At 42.5% G+C, this 19,606-nt stretch overlaps 1 protein-coding gene across 1 annotated transcript in view; it reads left to right on the plus strand.

Moving 5' to 3' along the window:
- The window catches only part of Snapc1 (small nuclear RNA activating complex polypeptide 1), a 25,273-nt gene extending 7,621 nt beyond the window's left edge, over nt 1-17,652 (plus strand). Inside the window, exons 6-10 of the mRNA XM_021179464.2 lie at nt 326-394; nt 957-1,019; nt 3,448-3,598; nt 11,060-11,161; nt 12,454-17,652. Coding sequence (XP_021035123.1) covers nt 326-394; nt 957-1,019; nt 3,448-3,598; nt 11,060-11,161; nt 12,454-12,488 — 420 coding nt within the window. The 3' untranslated portion in view covers nt 12,489-17,652. The remainder of the gene's footprint in view (nt 1-325; nt 395-956; nt 1,020-3,447; nt 3,599-11,059; nt 11,162-12,453) is intronic.
- Nucleotides 17,653-19,606: the final 1,954 nt, after the last annotated feature.

The following is a 19,606-nucleotide window of genomic DNA, read 5'->3' on the forward strand; positions in this document are numbered from 1 at the left end:
ATAGACTGGAAGCTGTGAGCTGAGATAGACTGGAAGCTGTGAGCTGAGATAGACTGGAAGCTGTGAGCTGAGATAGACTGGAAGCTGTGAGCTGAAGGAAACCCTTTCTTCCTGCAGTTGCTTTTGGCCCTGGTCTTTATCACAGTAGTAGGACAGATGGTGACCATGCTGTAGTAATTTGAAACTGCCTCCTGGTTTTTCAGTCATTAAAAGTAAATGTTCTTCACTGTTAAAATTGCAATTTACTTAACTATCTGTAATTAACAGAATTATAAATGTGTATGCATAGTCATGCATAAATAAAATTTATTTTTTGTTCTTTCAGAATCCCTCCTTAAAACCCAAACTTAAAGATGGAGAAGAGAATAGTGAATGCCCTTCAGAGGAGCCAGAGGTCTGCAGAATGTTAATGGCGTCTTTCCCTTTATGTGTGACTAATTCTGCTTCATAGGTGTTATGACCCTTGTGCCGAATTATGAAAACACAGGAAAAGTCTGTTTAGTGTGTTCTTCACACGAACTGTTGAGGTCACTCCGAGGGCTTGTCGAGAGTGAGATATTAGGGATTGGAGTGATGGGAGGTGTGTCGGTTCTCACGCAGGTTTGTGGGCTGTTTTCCTGCTTTTCAGCCTTTGGTGACACCTCGGCACTTGAGCAGTTTCTCATGGCCAGTGTTCCATCTGATCTGTGGAGCCATCTTTAGGCACAGGCAGATGAGGGAATGGCTTAATCCCTAAGGGTTTGTGTCTCCTTTCTTTGTGAGCCTTGAAGGAAATGGTCCACCAATGAGGATGGCATTGTCACCCGCCGTGTGGCAGGCAGAGGGTGTCTGTCATGTGTGATTTCTTACCAGTGTGTACATAAACTGTCTTAATCCTGAGGACGGGTCCTTGCGTTTTCACAATGTCCCTAACGTTTATGTTTCAGCTTGGTTTTCCTTGTTTATTTTCCTTCCAGAGATGTGACAGAGCTGTGTCTTTAGCGAAGATAAAAGCGAAAGCCTTCTCAGCTGCTGTCCCGGTAAGTTCCTTGTTCAGTGAGTTCTTTCCTAAGTGGCACCTTCATGCTCATCTATGAGATGCAGATACACAGTTTAAAAGTCAGTACCCAGCCATCCGCCGTACCCTGACCCGAGAGCCACCTCTGCGGCTTCTCCTCCAGCTCTTCCTTTTGCTTGGAACTCCAAAGCCTTGTTCTCCATCCTTGTCCACCTTCTGGGAGTTTGCTCTTTGTCCTTGAAGTTCAGGGCACCCTTGGTACCACAATCCGGTTTTCATTGATTGTTGGTGTCATGGCGCCTGGATATGGCTTCAGTCTGCAGGCTTTATACTGAGGAATTTCTGTAATAATTTGAATTGTACCATTTTTTTTTCTTGACCCTGTTGTTTTTCTTTGCTGGTTTCTGTCCATTTCAGTTCGGATGTTTCTTAAATATCATCTTGATTTTTATTGTCTATTTGCTTTGTTTTTAGTATTTGTGCTGACTTTTTTTTACTGAGAATATTCTTATTCTCTGAATGTTTCTTTAAAAATATTTTTGCCCTTTTTCATAGGATACCATGTCTGTTATTAAGGATATTAATTTAATTTTACTTTTTGATGTTTCCTCTTATTTTCTTTGAATCTTTTTCTATTTCGGTCTCTGTTTTTGTTCTTTTGGCTTTGTTCCAGAAGGTTGGCGCTCCTCAGATGTCTCTGTATTTGAGTGGCCAGTGGTGATGTGTTGCAGGCTTGCTGCCTCCTGCATGGGCCATCTTGTCTTGTTTTGTGTTTATTTGCTTTTTTTCTGTCTGTCTATCTATCTATCTATCTATCTATTTATTTATTTATATGAGTACACTATTGCAGTGTTCAGACACACCAGAAAAGGGCATCAGATCCCATTACAGATGGTTGTGAACCACCATGTGGTTGCTGGGAGTTGAACTCAGGAGCTCTGGCTGAGCAGTCAATGCTCTTAATCACTGAGCCATCTCTGTAGTCCTTTTCTTCTTCTTTTTTCTTTTTAAAATCCTAAACCTCTCTGGTATGTTCTTTCCAGAGAACAGACTCCTGTTGTCCTAGGGAGGCGGTGCAATGCCCAGCTCTGAGGCTGGGAACAGGACAAATTTGCCTATGTAGAGTTTCACTCTGTCTCCCTGTGGTTTTAGTGCAATTCCTAGTGGGGTTGGCTGTCTTGTAATGAGTTTCTTTGGTGACCATTCATTTTCTACCCTTTCCTCTGTTAGTCAGCTGTTAACCATTTCCCATGCAAAATTATAATTGTGTTGTTTCCATTGTATGTCTGTTTTGTGCTTTTCTGTGCTCTTATTATTTTACTGGAGCATTGGGAGTACTGATAAATACAATCTTAATTCTGTATGTTTTTCTTGGATTTTTTTTTTTTTGTGTGTGTGTGTGTGTGTGTGTGTGTGTGTGAATTTATATTATGGGAAAGCAAGCTATCGTTTTCCAACTTAGGATGACTCTATTGGTTAGGCATTACATGATTGCTACAGAATTATCACAGTAAATAGTTGAGTATAAGACATTGAAGACATGCCAAAGAAGATAAATAGATGGGTTGTATTTAGTTCTTTTTAACCAGAATTCTCTTTATGTATGAAGATATTTGTTGTCAAGTGATGTATATCTTATGTCACCACATAACTTTGAAAATCTAATTATACCCCACAAGTTGTTCTAATTTTCTCTCTTGAGGTGCAGCTAGTATCTTACAGAATTGCTTTTGGAGACTCATTGATACCTGAAATGCACTTACCAGTAACTGAACACTGCATTAAGCAAGTGAAGGAATTTGTAAGCTGATTCAATTAAGAAGAAAAGTCTGGGTGGCGTGGTGGTGCACTGTTCTCAGTGCTCCGGAATGCTCTGGGTGTTCAAGGCCAAACTGGTCTATATAGTTTATATAGCCAGGGTTATGTAGAGGGACGCTGTCTCAAAACAACAACAAAACCCTTGGCTTGCTGGTCTTAGGCACCGTTAGGACTGGACCTTCCTTCCCTACTTTTCCTGTCTCTTCAGTGCTGGTCCTGCTCTTGGCATTAGGTTCCAAGCTGATGTTTCCTTCCTGGTAGTAATAGTTCTAAAACACAGTGAATAGTCATAGTGGTGTGGGGATGTGAAACTCATGTTTACCAGTCTGGACCGTGTGGTCATACCTGGAGCTAGGCAAAGCATGGGAGGTACCTCAAGGGAACATTTCTGAGTCAGACCCGACTTCTGACTCTGTCTGTGATTCATTATCGTTCTTGTTGACAGCAGTGGCATTTTAACCCAGCGTGAGCTGGTGGCGAGGCAGCTGCAGGAATCTGGTGGTACAGTTACGTGTATGTAGTGCAGGCCTGTGTGGGAAATAGCACCATGGCAGATGCCCCTCTCTCACTCCTGTGCTCTGTCCTCGGACCATTTTGTTTTTCATCTGAGTAACTGGGTTTCTGTCCCGAAGGTGTCCAAGTCCAGGAGGCATCGCCAGTCCAAGCTTGACTCTTCTGACTCTGACTCTGGGTCTGGACAAGTGCAAGGCAGAGCAGCAAAGAGAAAGAGGACCAGAGAGCCAGCAGGACCAGCAGGAAGGAAGAGATCGTCCAGAAGCAAAGGTACTTTGGTTTTTAAAAGACCTGGTGCTGGAGAGTAGGCCCTTATTTCTAGGATGGACTAGAGCTGGGTTGGTTGGGGGGTATCTGTAATCCCAGCACCCTGGAGGCTGAGGCAGGAAGATTGCCAGTTTAAGGCCAGCTTGAGCTACATAGTAAGATCCTGTCCCACAACAAGAGAAAGAGACTTGTTTGGAAAAATCATGGAATTTAATGTTAAAAATGAACCCAATTTCATAGCTTCTTGGGCTCTTGTTACTAAAAGAGACCCTAGAGATTATGTCAAACTTGTTAATCAGGATAACTTTATTAGTAATGATGTATGTGAATTAAATTTATATCTAGGAAAAGCCAATAAGTAATGCATTCTAAAAACCTCCTCTCCTTCAGTTAAGTTCATTGAACTACCCCTGATTTTCATTTGTAATGGAGTGTCTGTGAAATGGCCTCATTACTTGAGGCTTAAACAACTGTGTATTTTAATGATTTGATTTTTTTCAAGAATTACCCAGGTGCTGTTTAAAGGCAGAAAACAGTAGAAACATTAACAGATGCTTAATGACTTTATCATTTCTGGCAACCTCAGGGGTCTGAGAAAGGAAACTTACAGGCTCTGAGCATATTTTCTTTTTCCAGTATTGAGGCTGGGGTCATATGTGAGAATTCAGAGGAAGAAGTCTGTTGTTAAGGGCAGCCAAGAAGCATTTCACAAGGAAAACTTGCGGGGGGTACAGGGAAGACAACTGTTAGGACAAACTCGGGCATTGAAAAAAACCCCACAGTACAAACAAAGCAGCCCCCAAGCTGAAAACTTCCCCTGAGTCCAGTTATCTCTGGGGCAGTCTCGGTGCCATTCACTGGGCCTATTAATATAGTTTATCTTCGGTTTGGCCAAAAGGGAGAATATATATTAACTATAGTAATTATTAGAGAAGATACTTGATGGTATCTAATTTCCTGATATAAAAAAGTTCTCTAGATTCGGGAATCATCAAACTTTCTTTAAAAGGCCCAAATAGCTGGTGTCTTATAAGCTTACAGATTTTACAGGGTTTTTAAAATTTTTTTTGAATGTTTAAAAAAATTAATTTATTTTAAATTCTTGTGCATTGGTGTTTTGCCTATATGTATGCCTGTGAGGGTGTCAGATCTTCTGGAACAGGAGTTGGAGACAGCTGTGAGAGACACCATTTGGGTGTTAGGAATTGAACCCTGGTCCTCTGGAAGACTAGCCAGTGCTCTTAACTAGGCCATCTCTCCAGCTAAAGTCATACAGTTTTGTTTTGTTTTGTTTTCCACAGCTTAGTTACCCAGCTACCAGTATGTGAGAGTAGCTACAGAGGGTATGAGAATAAAGGGGTTTATTGCAGTAGAAGTGCACTTCTAAGCAGGCGATGGGCCAGGTCAACCACAGACAACCATATCAACCCTGTCCTAGAGAAAAAACATAGATGCTCCTTTAATTTTTAAAAACAGACAGATGTACAGGGAGAGCTGGTTAGCCATGGCACACTCGAAGAATGTTTTGCTTGACATTGCTCATGCAGAGCTAGTTGTTGTGACTGGGAAATGAACTTGTACACTATCAGAGAAGCTACACACTTTTCATGACTTACTGTGAATGGCCAGTGTTAGATGTAAAGTGTATCCTAGAATCAGCTGGACAAAAAAGCAAAAAAGAAAGAAAAGCAAAAGTAGAGTAAAGTAAGGGAGGTCCTACTACAGAAGGTAGAGCTGGAAAGCTTCCTAAGGAGGCACTGGGTAACTTTATTAGTCTAGAAAGAAATAACTAAACAGACTATACACTTCTCCTAAGACATGAGATAGAAAGTTAGAATAGTCTTTTAGCTAGTAAGGGGATGAAACTTCAAGATGCTGTACTGGAAATGTCTGTGAACTTGTTTTTCCAGTCCTGGGGATTGATCCGTCTTGTATGCACCTGCTCATGTCTATAGCTTCAGCTCTTTGAGACAGTCTCTTGCTCTGCAGCTCAGGAGGCCTTGAACTCTCCTGCTTTATTGTCCTGTGTGCCAGGGTTCATCAAGTACCATGGCACCCAGCTTGTAGATGTTTAAGAAAAGAGTAATGTTCCTATACAAATCCTTTCAGAAAATAGAAAGGATACTTTTTAGTTTGTTGTTACTGCAAGAAATAAACTGAAGTCCTGTATCCTTCATGAGTGCGCGCGCGCACGCGCGCACACACACACACACACACACACACACACACACACACAATTCCTCCCTAGATAAAGCACATCAAATCCAGCAACCTTTTGTATCCCAGTGATACAAGAAATAAGCCAGTGTAATTCACATTAGCTGATTAAAAAAGAAAACCTCTCAGTAGAAGATACCAGCAAGTCTAGTATCTGCTCATGGTGGAAACAGTGAAATACTGTTGGATGGAAATGGAACCAGATGGATATGTGCAGACACAAGACTTTAACATCGTTATTTCATTGTAAACAACCCTCCCCAAGGCTGAGAATGAAGCGAGGAAGTCCACTGATCCAATGAACGTGGTGCCAGAAAACCCAGCCACTCGAGTAAAGCAGTGGTTTTGCTTGTGCCTTTTGGCAATCAGCATCTTCTCTGGCCTCTGTTCCCTGAGTGACCACTCATGTTTTCTGTCCCAATAGAGCTGCCTTTTCCAGAAAGCCATATGAACAGAATAATATAATATGTAACTTTTGTTGTTATCGTTGTTGAGACAGGTCACTCTGTGTAGCCCTGGCTGTTGGGGAATTCACTATGTACACCAGGCAGGCTTTGAATTCATAGAGATCCACTTGCCTCTGCCTTTGGAGTGCTGGCATTAAAGACATGGTGGCATTACATGTGCCATCATGCCTAGCATATGTACCCTTTGGGTTTGGGCTTTAACTTAGGTAATGCATGTGTGTTACCAGTTCCACCAGTGAGAAATCGAACAGTACTCTGAGGGGGGAGTGAGGATGATTATAGGAAAGAAAAAGATGCAAGAGACAGATATGAGAGGGCTGCAGGTCAATACTATGGGATCAGTGAGTGTATTTCTCATAGCTTTCTTACACTATAGTACCATGGGAAGCAAAGCCACAAGCTAACAGAAAGTTGCTGAAATATACACAGAAAACATCTGTTCCCATCCAAAAGCCTCCCTGTTCCTTCCACCAAGGTCAATAGATTCTTAGGCCTTCACCCTGAGCCTCAGGTGCACCTCCCCTTACCGTTCCTTGCCTCAGCAGGCTGGGAATCTGCCAACAGACCCTGACCAGCCTTGACTCTGCCTGGCAGACTTCACTTTTTTTTCCCTCTCTCTCTGCTTCAGAGAAATAGGCAAACTTCTTATTCTGCTTTTAGAAACAGGCAGATTTGAGAGTCAGCTATATCATTACTTATAATGACTGGTTCCTACACTGCCCTTAGCATTTCCCTGTCTGATGTCAACTGTTTAGCCAGTCACTAGCCAAAAGATATTTAGGCTGTTGGCATTTTCTGCAGTTGTGAAAAAAGCCATTATAGTTTTTATGTAAAACTTTCCTATAAACCTAAGTCATGTGATCCAGAAATCCTACATCCTGGGTAAATACAAAACTGCCACTTTTTCAGTGTGACTGTATGTTGTGTGACAACACATCTACTTACCAAAGATGACAGGGTCTAGTGACGGACCAAACAAAGTATGGATACCAAAGTCCAACTTGGTAAGCCAGTGAGTTTTGTCGGGGTTATTTATAGGAACAAAAATGACTCAAAGACAGCTACATCACCAAAGCTCACCTCAGCATGGGTGACACTCACGGAGCTGGGAGCCTAGAACAACTGTACAGCCTGCGATCAGCTCGACAGGTTGGAGAGAGTCCTTTTCAGGTGATACTGGTCTAAACCTCTCCTAGACAGCTCAGCTGGTTTCTGCTTCTTTCAGGTAGCTGGTCTAGTCTGAGTCTTGGTAGCTCAGTTTGTCTGAGTCTTCTTTGAAGCTTAGCTTCCCTTCCTCTGAGAGAAACTCTCAGCTTTTATTGCTTACTCCAGCAGGGAAGGGCCTAGTGAATCTGGTCTGTTTCAGGGGCTTCCTGAAGCTGTTTTGGGGCTGTGTACTTTCCTACTTGAAGAGCTTCCCTGCAGGATAGGAAGTTTCAGTCTCACAGGAAACTGTTACACAACACTACCATTTCAGTCCCCTCTAGAAATGGCCAGTTTCTACTTGGTTCTAGAGTCAGCAGCTTTGGCTATTACAGTGTTTGTTTCTTCTCATAACCATTCAGGGTATAATACAGGGCCAGCTTGGTCCCAGTTTGACTTTTCCCAGTGACTATAGAGGTGTGTGCTTATGAGTCCCTCACCCCACATTTTTTTAACAAAAAACTTAGAATTTCTTTTATGTTATTGTGTGGGTATTTTGCCTTCATCTGTTCCATATGTGTGCAGTGCCTGCGAAGGCTGGAAGAGGGCATCAGGTTCCTGGAGCTAAGGATGGTTGTGAGCCTTTCTGTGGGGCCTGGGAACTGACTGGACACTGGAAGAGCTGTCCATTCTCCCCCTGATCAGTTTTTACCCTTGAGTGGGTACTCACCATTGAATAGTGAGATACAGATGCTGGAGAGAGAGACCTCTCTCTCTCTCTCTCACAGTTCTTACAGAGATAAGTGTTTTAGTGGACATGACAGTGCATGCCATTAGTCCTTACAGTGCTAAGGAGTCAGAAGTACAAAGGTTACTGTGAGTTCCGAGCCAAACAGTGTTACATAGTTAAACTCTGTCTCAAGGGGGAAAAAAAGGGAGAATTGAACTTTGCTTGTCATGATTTGTTTTGTTTTTGAGAAGACAGGGACTCCTGCAGCCCAAGCTTACCTTGGCTCTCTGTAGATACAGATGCCTTAAACCCCTGAACCCCCTGCCTCCACCTCCCAAGTGCTGGTACTGCATACACACACTACCACATTGCCTTAAGAATTGTAATTTCAGCCGGGCGAGGTGGCGCTCGCCTTTCATCCCAGCACTTGGGAGGCAGAGACAGGCAGATTTCTGAGTTCGAGGCCAGCTTGGTCTACAGAGTGAGTTCCAGGACAGCCAGGGCTACACAGAGAAACCCTGTCTTGGGAAAAAAAAAATGTAATTTCAAAGAAGTATAGAAGTGCAATCTACCATTTTTTATTTTATGATTTATGCTTTTTGTATTATATATAAAAAATCTTATTTGAAAACAGGTTTTCAGTGTTTTCTCCTACATGTTTTGTAACTTTAAACATCACTTTCATGTCTATGACATTTGAATCATTTTGTTATATATGCGGGTGGAGGTGGTTTTTTTTTGACTATGGATGTGAAATTGTATTAACATCATTTAAGACTACCCTTTCTTCTTTTTCCAAATCACCTTTACATATTTTTTGGAAATAAAACCATTGAGATGACCCAATTAGCCAGCCCTCATGGCCATCATTTTAAGGTTCTTATCCCATGTAGCCTTCTCCTCTCTCCATCTCTCTCCCTCTCCTCATGGTTCTTTGACCTAAAGCCTGGGCACCCCAAGCCCCACCCATCTCAATTCTGCCTAGCTATAGGCTCTGGGCATCGTTACTCACCAGTCAGGAATAACTTTTGGGGAAGGTCACATAGCATTTGGGTCTACTTGCAGACTCTCTGATCTCTGGGGGCAATCAGGCCTTATTTGGTGGCCCATATTTAGTGGCCCATATTTAGTGGCCCATATTTAGTGGCACAATACAAGTGACATCAGCCCACTGCATATCTACATGATGGATATGTGTGGGTGAGTCTAAGAAGTACTTTGTACTTATTTAAAAAAAAAACAAAAAACAATAAAAACACTAGCAGGGCTGGAGAGGTGTCTCAGTGTTTAGCATTACTGGCTCTTCTGTAAGACTCAGTTTCAATTCCCAGCATCCACATGATGGCAGACACCCAGCAGAGGACTTGAAAAGGGCAGTGTTTGGGACGTATAGAGTGAGGCCCATGTTAGTTCACATGTAAACAATGTTCACTTTTAGTCATTTTGGAAAGCATGTTGAGGATTGTATCGCTGCCGAACTTGAAGTGTGGAATCAGCAGCCTAGGTCTCATTCAGTGGCAGGGGGAGTGTATGAATACTGAGCAAGGGATTGATTCATTCAGTGGCAGGGGGAGTGTATGAATACTGAGCAAGGGATTGATTCATTCAGTGGCAGGGGGAGTGTATGAATACTGAGCAAGGGATTGACATGGCTGGACTTCTCCTTGAAACTGGGGACAGTGTGGTAGGTAGCAGTGGGCTACAGTGCACTGCTTTGGTGGCTCCCTGTAGCCTCGCCTGTAGGCACTAGAGGGCACCTGACATGCAAATGAGCGCTGAGGCTGATGGTAGGAGACAAGCATGCTGATTATCTCGGCATACAGGAGGAGGATGCTGGGTAATGCTGGGCAAGTCTGGGTGGCAGGTTGTAGATTTAATGTGGGGGGATGTTTGCTCAATCTGCCTGGCTAGATTCAATTCCTGTGATGTCTGTCTGTCCTTGAACTTCCAGTCCTCCTGCCTCCATCTCACTAGTGCTGGGGACTATGGGTGTGGGCCACCATGCCTTGTGTATGGTGCTGGGTATTGAACACAGTACCTGTGCATGTTAAGGTTAGCTCTACTGACTTAGCTACATCCCAGCCCAACTCCAGCGTTTTTGAAAATGGAAATTCACTGGCAGATAGTACTAAAGAAGGATGTGAGCTTGTGTCTTGTATAGCTAAAGAAAAGGTGTTTGTATTCAAAATAATAAAATGGAAAGCTGTTCAACTTTCAGTTATAAAGTTGAAATAACCCACATGATTAAGTCCCTCTAGACATCCTGTTTTATGTAGTAACAATCAAATAAGGTATCTCTCATAAATTTTGTATCTTCTCATTCTCTCTATTTTGCCTAATAAAAGAAAGTTTTCAAAGCAGAGGAAGGTTTTGTTGTTGTTTTTATTTGGTTTTTGTTTTTTTGTTTGTTTGTTTTTGTAGGTACAGGGTTTCAAAACATATTTCAGGTTAACCTGGAACTTGCTTTGTGGCCCAGTCAGATCTTAGACTCGTAATCCTCCTGCTTCCGCTTCTTGAGTGCTGTGGTTGGTCCGTCTGATTGTCTGCCTGCCTGTATTTTATTTTATTTTAATTAATTAATTGAGGCTGGATCTCACGGTAGCCCAGGCTGTCCTCAAAGTGGATATCCTCTGAGCGCTGAGGTTATAGGTGTATGCGACTATGCCCAGGGACACATGTATCTTAATACTTAAACGATTAGACAGATGGAGAGAGGGATCATGTAAGGCCGCCGAGATAGTCATGGGGAGCCTGTTACTTGGTAAGCTAATTAGAAAATAAACATTTAAAGGATTTCTAGTCTAGAATGCATAATTATGTTGCTATAATTTCAGTGTTAAAACATCTAAGATCACCATTCTTTGTTTCTGTATACAGTCATTTCTCACTCTCTCTAAATATTCCTAGGTAACGCTCCAAATGACCGTAAAGAAGAGAAGTCTTTACACCTGAGTATGCCTATTATTACAGAGGAGGAGGAGGCGGACATGGATGGCTTCAGAAAAGCAGGTACCCGCGCATCTTGTTAGCTCCTGCAGGGACTTAGGCTATGCCCTCCCCAGGACAGGCCACTCATTCTTCCGACCCTCCTCTTTGGCCTGTTGGAGCTTGTCAGTGTTGTCCTGGTAACCATGGACTCGCTCCACAGCCAGCAAGCAGTGATGCAATATCCGGATGTGGATGCCTGCCAGGGACTCTGCTGGTGTCACCGCCCACCCGAGAAGCTGCTTGCAGGCCTCTGCCCTGCTGTGCTCTCCCTCCTGGATGCTCCTCTTCTGGGAATCTGTTTTCTTTTTCTTCTGACGCCCCTCTCCCCATTTCCTTTTTACTTTTCATGGATGAGGACTATCTCTCTATCATGTCTTTCTAAGGTTCTGTTTCTGTGTATTGTATTTAATATGGTTATTGGTGTGATAGTCACTGCATTTAGCTGGGGGAGCCAGGAGGATCAGAACACTTGCATGTGTGTTGTTTCACTGTCGTGGAATCAGACTCTTCACTTTCTCTTTGCACAAGCCTAGCCAGTTCAGGGTTGCTGCCCTGGGGTCGTGCTAGTTGTATGGAAGGCATATGGAATTCAAGCAGAGTCCTTATGAAGGAGGGCTCAGGGTGAGTGAGATCTCCTCTCTCATCGGCATCTCAGCAAGATTGGAGTCCCGCTGTCTCATTGGAGGTCAGAGGCTCTAAACTGCAGTTTCATTTCAGGAAATTCATGTGTGTCAGCAATGTTTTGTTTTTTTGTTTTGTTTTTTCTCTTAAATTTTAAGTTAGCAATCATTTCCGTCTAATCTTTCTTAAGCATTAAGACACTTGGGTCACTGGGCGTGGTGGTACACACCTATAACTTTAGCACTTGGAGGAGATCCACTTTGAGGACAGCCTGGGCGCTATACTCTGAGATCAAGTTTCAATAAACAAACCTTTAATCCTAGCGTTCAGGCAGCTGGAACGGGAGGATTACAAGTCTGAGGACTGACTGACTGGGTCACAGAGCAAGTTCTAGCCCAACTGGAACCATGCTGTAGCTTTTATTATATATGTATCTTTACATTTTAATATATATCATGCATTTTAATGTCTGTGCGTGCGGGGTGTGTGTGTGTGTGTGTGTGTGCGCGCGCACGCATATTATTTATCTCCCTCACTGTTTCCTTCTTGGGTCTTGGCTGTGGGACATTGTTGGTTGGGTTAGTCTGTTTTAAATATATGCAGGTAAAATGTGTATTATTATATAAGCCTGTCATTTAGATGTCAATTTTTTCAAAAAAGAATCCATGGAGTTCTTAACCTTGTATCCACAGAGTTCACTGCGCCCAAGAGGAAGAGAAAATGCTGAACCAGGAGGCTGGTGGAGTTTTAAATTTTGAGCTTTCCAACAGAAGAAATGGTGTCATGTTGTGCTCTAAGCAGGAAGTAGCCAGTGAAGACTGAATCTGAGAACAAGATCATTTCTGTGAAATGGAAGAGCATGCCATAGGCCAAGAGTTGAGTAAAGGTTTACTCTGAAGATTAATTTTAACATTTTTGTTAATATTGCAATTTTAACAAATTACATTGTAGTTTGTTACAGAGTAAATTGTAAATGTGTTAAACTTGTTAGAGGTCTGTATGAGTGGAGATAGAGTTTCTATTGCCTTTAGAATGTAATAGAAAGAATTGCATATTTGTGAGTTAGTTCTCTTTCCTGAAAGTTTTTGTGCTATACTTAATGCAGTGCTGTAATGTTTACGACTCTTTTTTGAAAACATTGCTTTAAAATACTGTTTATATATAAATGATTCATACCTGTCACCTAGCAATGGATTTGGCTGGGGTTTTTGTTGAATATTTTGTGTGTTATGGTTAAGTGCAATAAAAATTTTGCCCCCTTGTTTTATCTTCTAGTGTGAGAAATTTTCATGGCCAATAACTTGACTGATAACTTAGTAAGTTACCGCTGCTTTTGTGCTTAATGATGTATGCCTTACTTCCTCATTGATTTAGACAGGGTCTGCCTGTGTATGCTAGGCTAGCCTTGAACTCTCCATGCGAGTACTGCCTTGCTCGGCCTCCCCACTGCTGGGATTATAGATAATGCACCGCCGGGCCTCACTTCTTACCCTCTGTAGTATTTGCTTTAAAGTTCCCATTGGTCTACTGTATATGAATGCATAGGTACCTGTGTGTGTGTCCTTGTGTACACATAAGATTAATTAATACACTGTTTAATGCTTATGTACTGTCTAATAGGCCCATAGGAGCAGTCGTGTAGATTCTGAAACCTGGCTTTGACACAGAACTTTTGTAAATCACAGGAAAGATGTCTATAGTCACGTGTGTGCTGCTGTTTTAATTTCTCACCCCTGGAGTTTAAGTGGAGATGGCTTTAGCTGTGCTTGAATGCTGCCAGCACATGGCCTCTGTGTTGTGAGGCTAATGCAGCCTGACGTATAGTTAATTATTAGGGCTCAAAGGCTGGTTTGAAGAGGTAATTTCCAAGTCTGATATGACTGAAAAAATATATATCTTAGGTATGTAATATGTTAAGACCAAACTACTGACGTTAGATTGGATAATTCTTGACATCGTTATCCTGTTAGCTACTAAAAAGCAGTTGTTTCCTGTGTCTGACTTCAGCTCTGTCCGATAATGGGCCGGACATTACAGTGTGAACATGGGCCGGAGCTGCTGGGCTGCAACACCAGAGCTTTGTTAGTAATGTATAGCTGAGTGGGTTAGCATTGTACAGCTGAAACGCTGTGTACCTGAGTCGTAATCTATTTTTCACAAAGCGCTTATAAAAGGCCAGGGTGTCACTTCACAGGCAAAGGGATGGTGAGTAGCAAAGGCATTATTGGTGGCAGTGTTGTCATAGTAACCGAAAGTTTGTGTTTGCCCAGCCCCCTGAGTTGATCAGGCTAACCTGTGGTTCACTCAACAGCTGAAGGGAGCCCTCATTACCTTGCGTCAATTTTAATTAGGTATAATAAATACCGTCTTCTCAGACTACCTTGGGTATAGTGAAAGATTGGTACCTCTGTCTATTTATCTGTCTACTTACATGCCTACCTATGTCTTGAGAAAATACCTTAAAAACAAACTTTTTGCACTGAAAGTTACTTTTATTTTTCTCAGGTTAGCTTTGGAAAATAACTGTAGTTACTAATGCCTTCCTTACCCTTCATTCTTGAATTAAATTACAGTTTGAAGAAGGCTTACTTTTTAAATGGCTTGGAAAGAGCTCCGTGGGTGTTAAAACTATTCACATTTTCATTTATCTTTTGAGCGACTATGTAGTAATTTTCATTGCACATTTTTCTTATTCTTTGTGTTAATATAAATGTCAAAGCCCAGACTTGAGGTTGTATAATCCCTTTTATGTGATATTTTTAAATGTCTGAATTATTCATTCTACTGTGCTGTGTATTACAGGTCTGAATATTTAAGAGACATTCAAACAGGCTCCTTTCAGTTGCAAGAAACAAAAGCATACTCCCACTGTCGTAAATGCTGGGAGCTTACTGGAAGATTATGGATAAATAAGTAAGGCACTCATCAAAGACAGCTTCCTCAAGGATTTGGGAATTAGCTATAGGCCTCTCTTACACCAATTGATGCTCTTAGCTAGGGTGGAGATCCAAATCAGTTGTGTCCCATGTACCAGACAGAGGGCATGGCAGATGACAGAGAAGGACCCATCTGGCAGCTTTCCTCAGCAAAGGTGAAAGGACAGGCCTTTACAGTCTCACGGGTTTGTCAGTGCAGTCGTGGTTTGATAAAATGCAATGTCAGCCTTGCACCTTCAGGATGTAGTTAAAGGGACATGCTGTTCCCTTGACAGGTAAGTCACTGGACAGTGGTGAAGGACCTCAGCTCTGGGGCAGGCTGGGTTTGCTCTGGCCTTTAATAATTTATGCCATCTGTAAAAATTTGGGGCTGGATATACTGTAACACATTAATAGACTGGCAAAGGCTTCACCAGTGAATGTTTTACACCCAGTCCTTTGTTATAGTTGGCAAGTTGCCCATGCTGGACTTGGGATTTACTGTGTAGTCCAGGCAGGTCTTGAACCTTCTATCCTCCTGTCTCACTATCCCAAGTAGGTGGGACTATAGACTGCCGCCACCTAGCCTAACTATTCTGTTTTCAACAGTCCTGTGTTTACTCCCGTAAATCGTACCCACTGCTCTTTATTCCTTCGTGAAAGCCATCGGGAATAGATCTCGGATGGTTCATTTTCAGTTTGAAGAAATTAATACTGATATATATATATATCTCAGCATGGATTTTGTTTGTCTGAAAAATATCTTCATTTCTGGATGAAATTGTTTTTGCAAGATGTAGAATTCTAGTTATTTCAGCTCTTTCCCCCTTTCTGTCAACACTTGCAAGACTTTTTTCACTCCATCATCAATAGCCTGCTTTGTCACTGGCAGGAAATTAGAATTTGTTCCTCCAGTCCCTCGTGTAACTCAATCTTTTTCCTTTGTGTTATATTTTTGTCTGTCTGTCTGTCTGTCTATTTGATGGTGGGACCCATGGCCTTCATATACTAACCACATGCTCTACCAGAAGTTCCTCCAGGCCCTCCCTGGCTGCCCGCAGGCTTTGTTGTTATTCAGTCTGATACAGGTCTGGTGTGGTTGGCTTTTCTAACCCATGATGCATTCTGCACTCTCCTCACTTGCTTCTCTCTCTGGGACTTGAGCTGTGTTTGCTAATTACTTTGTACTGTCTCTTGGGTCGTGTTTTGTTTTCTCCAATAATACTTCTTCCACTGCCTCAGAGTGCGTTTTGATTCCAAGTTCACCATCTTTCCTTCTCTTGATTTTCTCCCATGACTTTTCATCTGGAAGCACCGATTCTTGGTTCTGATTTCTCCTTGTCCTTTTCATGGGTTTCCATCTTCATTGAAATGGCTCCTTTGTCACCTTCTCTAACCATTTGACTTTATGTAGTTGATGGGGTAGGGGTTGAGACAGGGTCCCTCTGTCTGTCTGTCAGTCTACAAAAATGCTGTTCTGGAACTTGCTGCATAGACCAGGCTATCCTGAAACAGAGATTCACCTGTGTCCAGCTCTGGGTTTAAAGGTGTGTGCCATCACACTCCATTGTCACTTTTTTAAAGTATGGCACTTTTACCCGAACACAAAGTATTTGTTACATGAATATATCCTAGCAGAATTTGAACTTTGTACTCAGGAGCCCTGTGAGTCTGAAGCTGCCGAAAGCTCTGCTTGGTACTTTGTGATGTCAGCCACGTGTTAGCCCTCGACTCACTGTGTGATGCCAGAGAGATGAGGGGAATTTATACTCAGGTTTGGGGTGCTGTTGCTGGTGGCTCTTTTCAGAGATTTCCAACCCAGCTGATAACCAGAGAAAGAAGACTAGTTCATAAGACGACATAAACCCTTTCTTCCAGGTTGCTTTTGATCATGATCATTATCGCAGTGGTAGAAGCAAACTGGAAAGCCTTGTTACCAGAGAATTAGAGTATCACGTTGGCTTCAACCTTTGAACTGGAGTTGTTTATGTAAATGTAATTTTAAGTGGTGTGACTTTGCTAGAGCTTCAGAAGCTGCTGCCCTTTGTTGAAGGTTTTAGGTGGCTGGTTTGTCTTGGTCTCCTGTAGTGCGGTTGGTGCATTGCATCGCTTGGTAGCATTGTTAGGCTGGCAAGGGCTTCACCAAACCGTAAGGCATAGTTAACTGAACTTACTGTCTGTAAACTTCAACTGTTTCCTCCCACTAACAGTGCAAGAAGATACTTTGTGTATTGTATTAAAAAATGAAATACCCCGTCTTTTAAAAAACACCGTATATCTAGAAAATCATCTTGTTTGCAATTTGATAGGAACCAATCAAAAGATTTAATTTGTCTTCAGTGTGTTACAAAACCTTTCATTACCAGCGAAGTGATCTATATGTATGTGCTATCAGTGAATAACTCTTATTATTTTTTTCCATGTGCTTTCTTAGATTTACAAATATGATTTATTCCCACGACTGCAGTCTACAGCGCTAGAACAAATGTCTCTGTAATGTTTCTGGGTCTGTGTAATTAGGATTTAATTGCTTTGGAGAGGAAGTGGGAGTGTAGACTGTCTCCTTGGGGCTGTATTACAGAATTTCATTTTGTTTTATTCTTTGGTGGATTTATTCTTTTTTTTTCCCTGATATTAACATTAATAAAGTGAGCAGAGGATTCTAACCAATTGTGCTGTCTGGATGGCCACAGGAAATGAGACAGGGCAGGTGTGGGCTTCCTGTAAGACCTTGTTGAGCCCAGAACTTGTGGCACCAGAGGGAGGGACTAGGTCCAGCAGGGTCATAGTTCTAGCCACTTAGTTTTTAATTTATATTTTATGTATTTTATATGTTAATGTAAAATATAATATAAAATTAAAATTAAAAATTTATATTTAAAATTTTGTTTTTATTTTTGAGAGCATTATTAATGAGGTATCTTTGATAGTGTTCTGTGATCATCTTCTATATTTCATTAAAAGATTCAAGCAGAGGTATTTTACATCCCCTGTCTGATCTTTGCAATAGCTGAACTTCAGCAAGTCAGCCTTGTTGGTCTGTGTGTAGTCCTTATCCCTGGACCTGAATGAATGGGGCCTTATTTGATGCTTCCCATTAGAAAGACTTGATGTCTGTGTTTACTGTACACCAGAAATTCTATTGTTTTGGCACCTCTAAAGTCAGTCAGTCTAGTCTTGTCTGTCTGTCTGTCTCTGTCTCTCTCTCCTTCCTCCCCTCCCCTCCTAATCCTCTCCCCTCCTGGTCCCCTCTTCTACTCTCCCCACCACCTCTGCTCTCCTCTCTTTTCCTCTCTTCCTTCCTCTCCCTTCCCCTCCCCTCCCCTCCTCTCCCGATTGGATCTTTCAGCAGTTCTCAGATCAGCTCTTCCTTGGTCTCTGCTCTGCTGGCTTACTGCATGCTGTTCTGGTTTCCATTCTGTGTTTTCTTTTCCTTGGGGAACTCTCCCACTTTGTGTTGAGCTCGGGACACCATTAACAGTTATTTTTGCAGCACTTTATTTCCAGAGGTGCAAGAAAGCCTTTTGTTATTTTTTGAACTTCTTTCCCTTTAAACTAAAATTTCATAGAAAGAAGGACCTTTAAAATTTTCTGATCTGGGGCTGGAGAGCTGGCTCAGAAGTTAAGAACACTAACTGTTCTTGTGGAGGGCGCAGCCTTCCTGTTTAGTGCCCACTCCATAGCCCTGGGGGAGCCAGTGCCCTCTTCTGGCCTCCATGGGTACTTCATGCACATCACATGTACACAAGTTAGCCACTCATATACATAAAACAAATACATACACACACAATCTTATCTGTCAAACTGCCAGTCCTGACACACACACACACACACACACAATCTTATCTGTCAAACTGCCAGTCCTGAAATCCATGGTAAGTAGTTTATCAGAAGAGGGGAAAAAAGGCACACAGGCACTATGTGACATGCCTGGGGCCCTGCTGCTGTGGAGTTGAGGCCAGTACTGGAATCTGCAAGTCTGACATCACCACCTCTACTTCTAATCAGTGACCCAGGCCAGCAGGCCATTCTTCAGTGACAGGTTCCTGAGAGGGACCAGTTGAGGGGGGCGGGTGGTGGTGGTGAGGAGCGAGAGAGAGATGCTATGATCAAGGGATCTTGCATAAGCTATGTCAAATGCCAAACAAGTTAGGTACAGCATCTTAGATACTGTTTGCAGGGGCTGACAGAGTCAGCATTAAGTTATCATCGAATGGAACAAAGTCAGCAGAGAGCTATTCCATGTTACACAAGCAGCTCAGGGTATCTCAAGTGTGTCACACAACAGTGCTTAGTAGCCTCAGGATTAATACCCACAGCTCTTCACGAAAAGGAAAAAACCCGAGTTCCCAGAATCTGAACCCTTAGCTCTCTGCAGGTCCTGACCTCAGACCATCACTGGCTTTGCTAAGCATGTGCCTGAGTTTAGACAAGAAGTAAAGTTGCTTTTCCATACACTAGGAGATCAGCCTGTCTCTCAGCAAACCACATAAGTCAAAATCACAGAGAACGTTGCCCAAGGTTTGCCAAAAACTGGTTTCATTTTGGGACCAGAAGACAATCACAAAGGCTGGGTTTTTCTGTAAGGTCCACTACAGAGATGGGAGGGATGCCTGTTGATCATTAAGTTTGGGAGGAACTTCAGAAAAGTCAGTGTTACAGAGCTGAAGCAGTGCAGTTCCAAAGAGGGAGCTGTGAACAGCACCGTCTGTAACAGTGAGCAACAACAGGGGTTTCACCCTGAATTCTGCCATTACGAGGGCTGAGTGGGAAGTCACACCCAGCCACAGGGTCCTTTTCATTAGGATGAAGTTGAAGAAGAAACTGGGCCAGTGAGAGATGGGGCATGAGGTCCAGAGGTGGAGGGGGGATGTAAAGTTGTAAGAGGCCAGCGCTAAGAACAATGAAGGGCTGAATTCACAGAGCACAC

Source organism: Mus caroli, chromosome 12, assembly GCF_900094665.2.
Source record: "Mus caroli chromosome 12, CAROLI_EIJ_v1.1, whole genome shotgun sequence".
NCBI classification, from domain to species: Eukaryota; Metazoa; Chordata; class Mammalia; order Rodentia; family Muridae; genus Mus; species Mus caroli.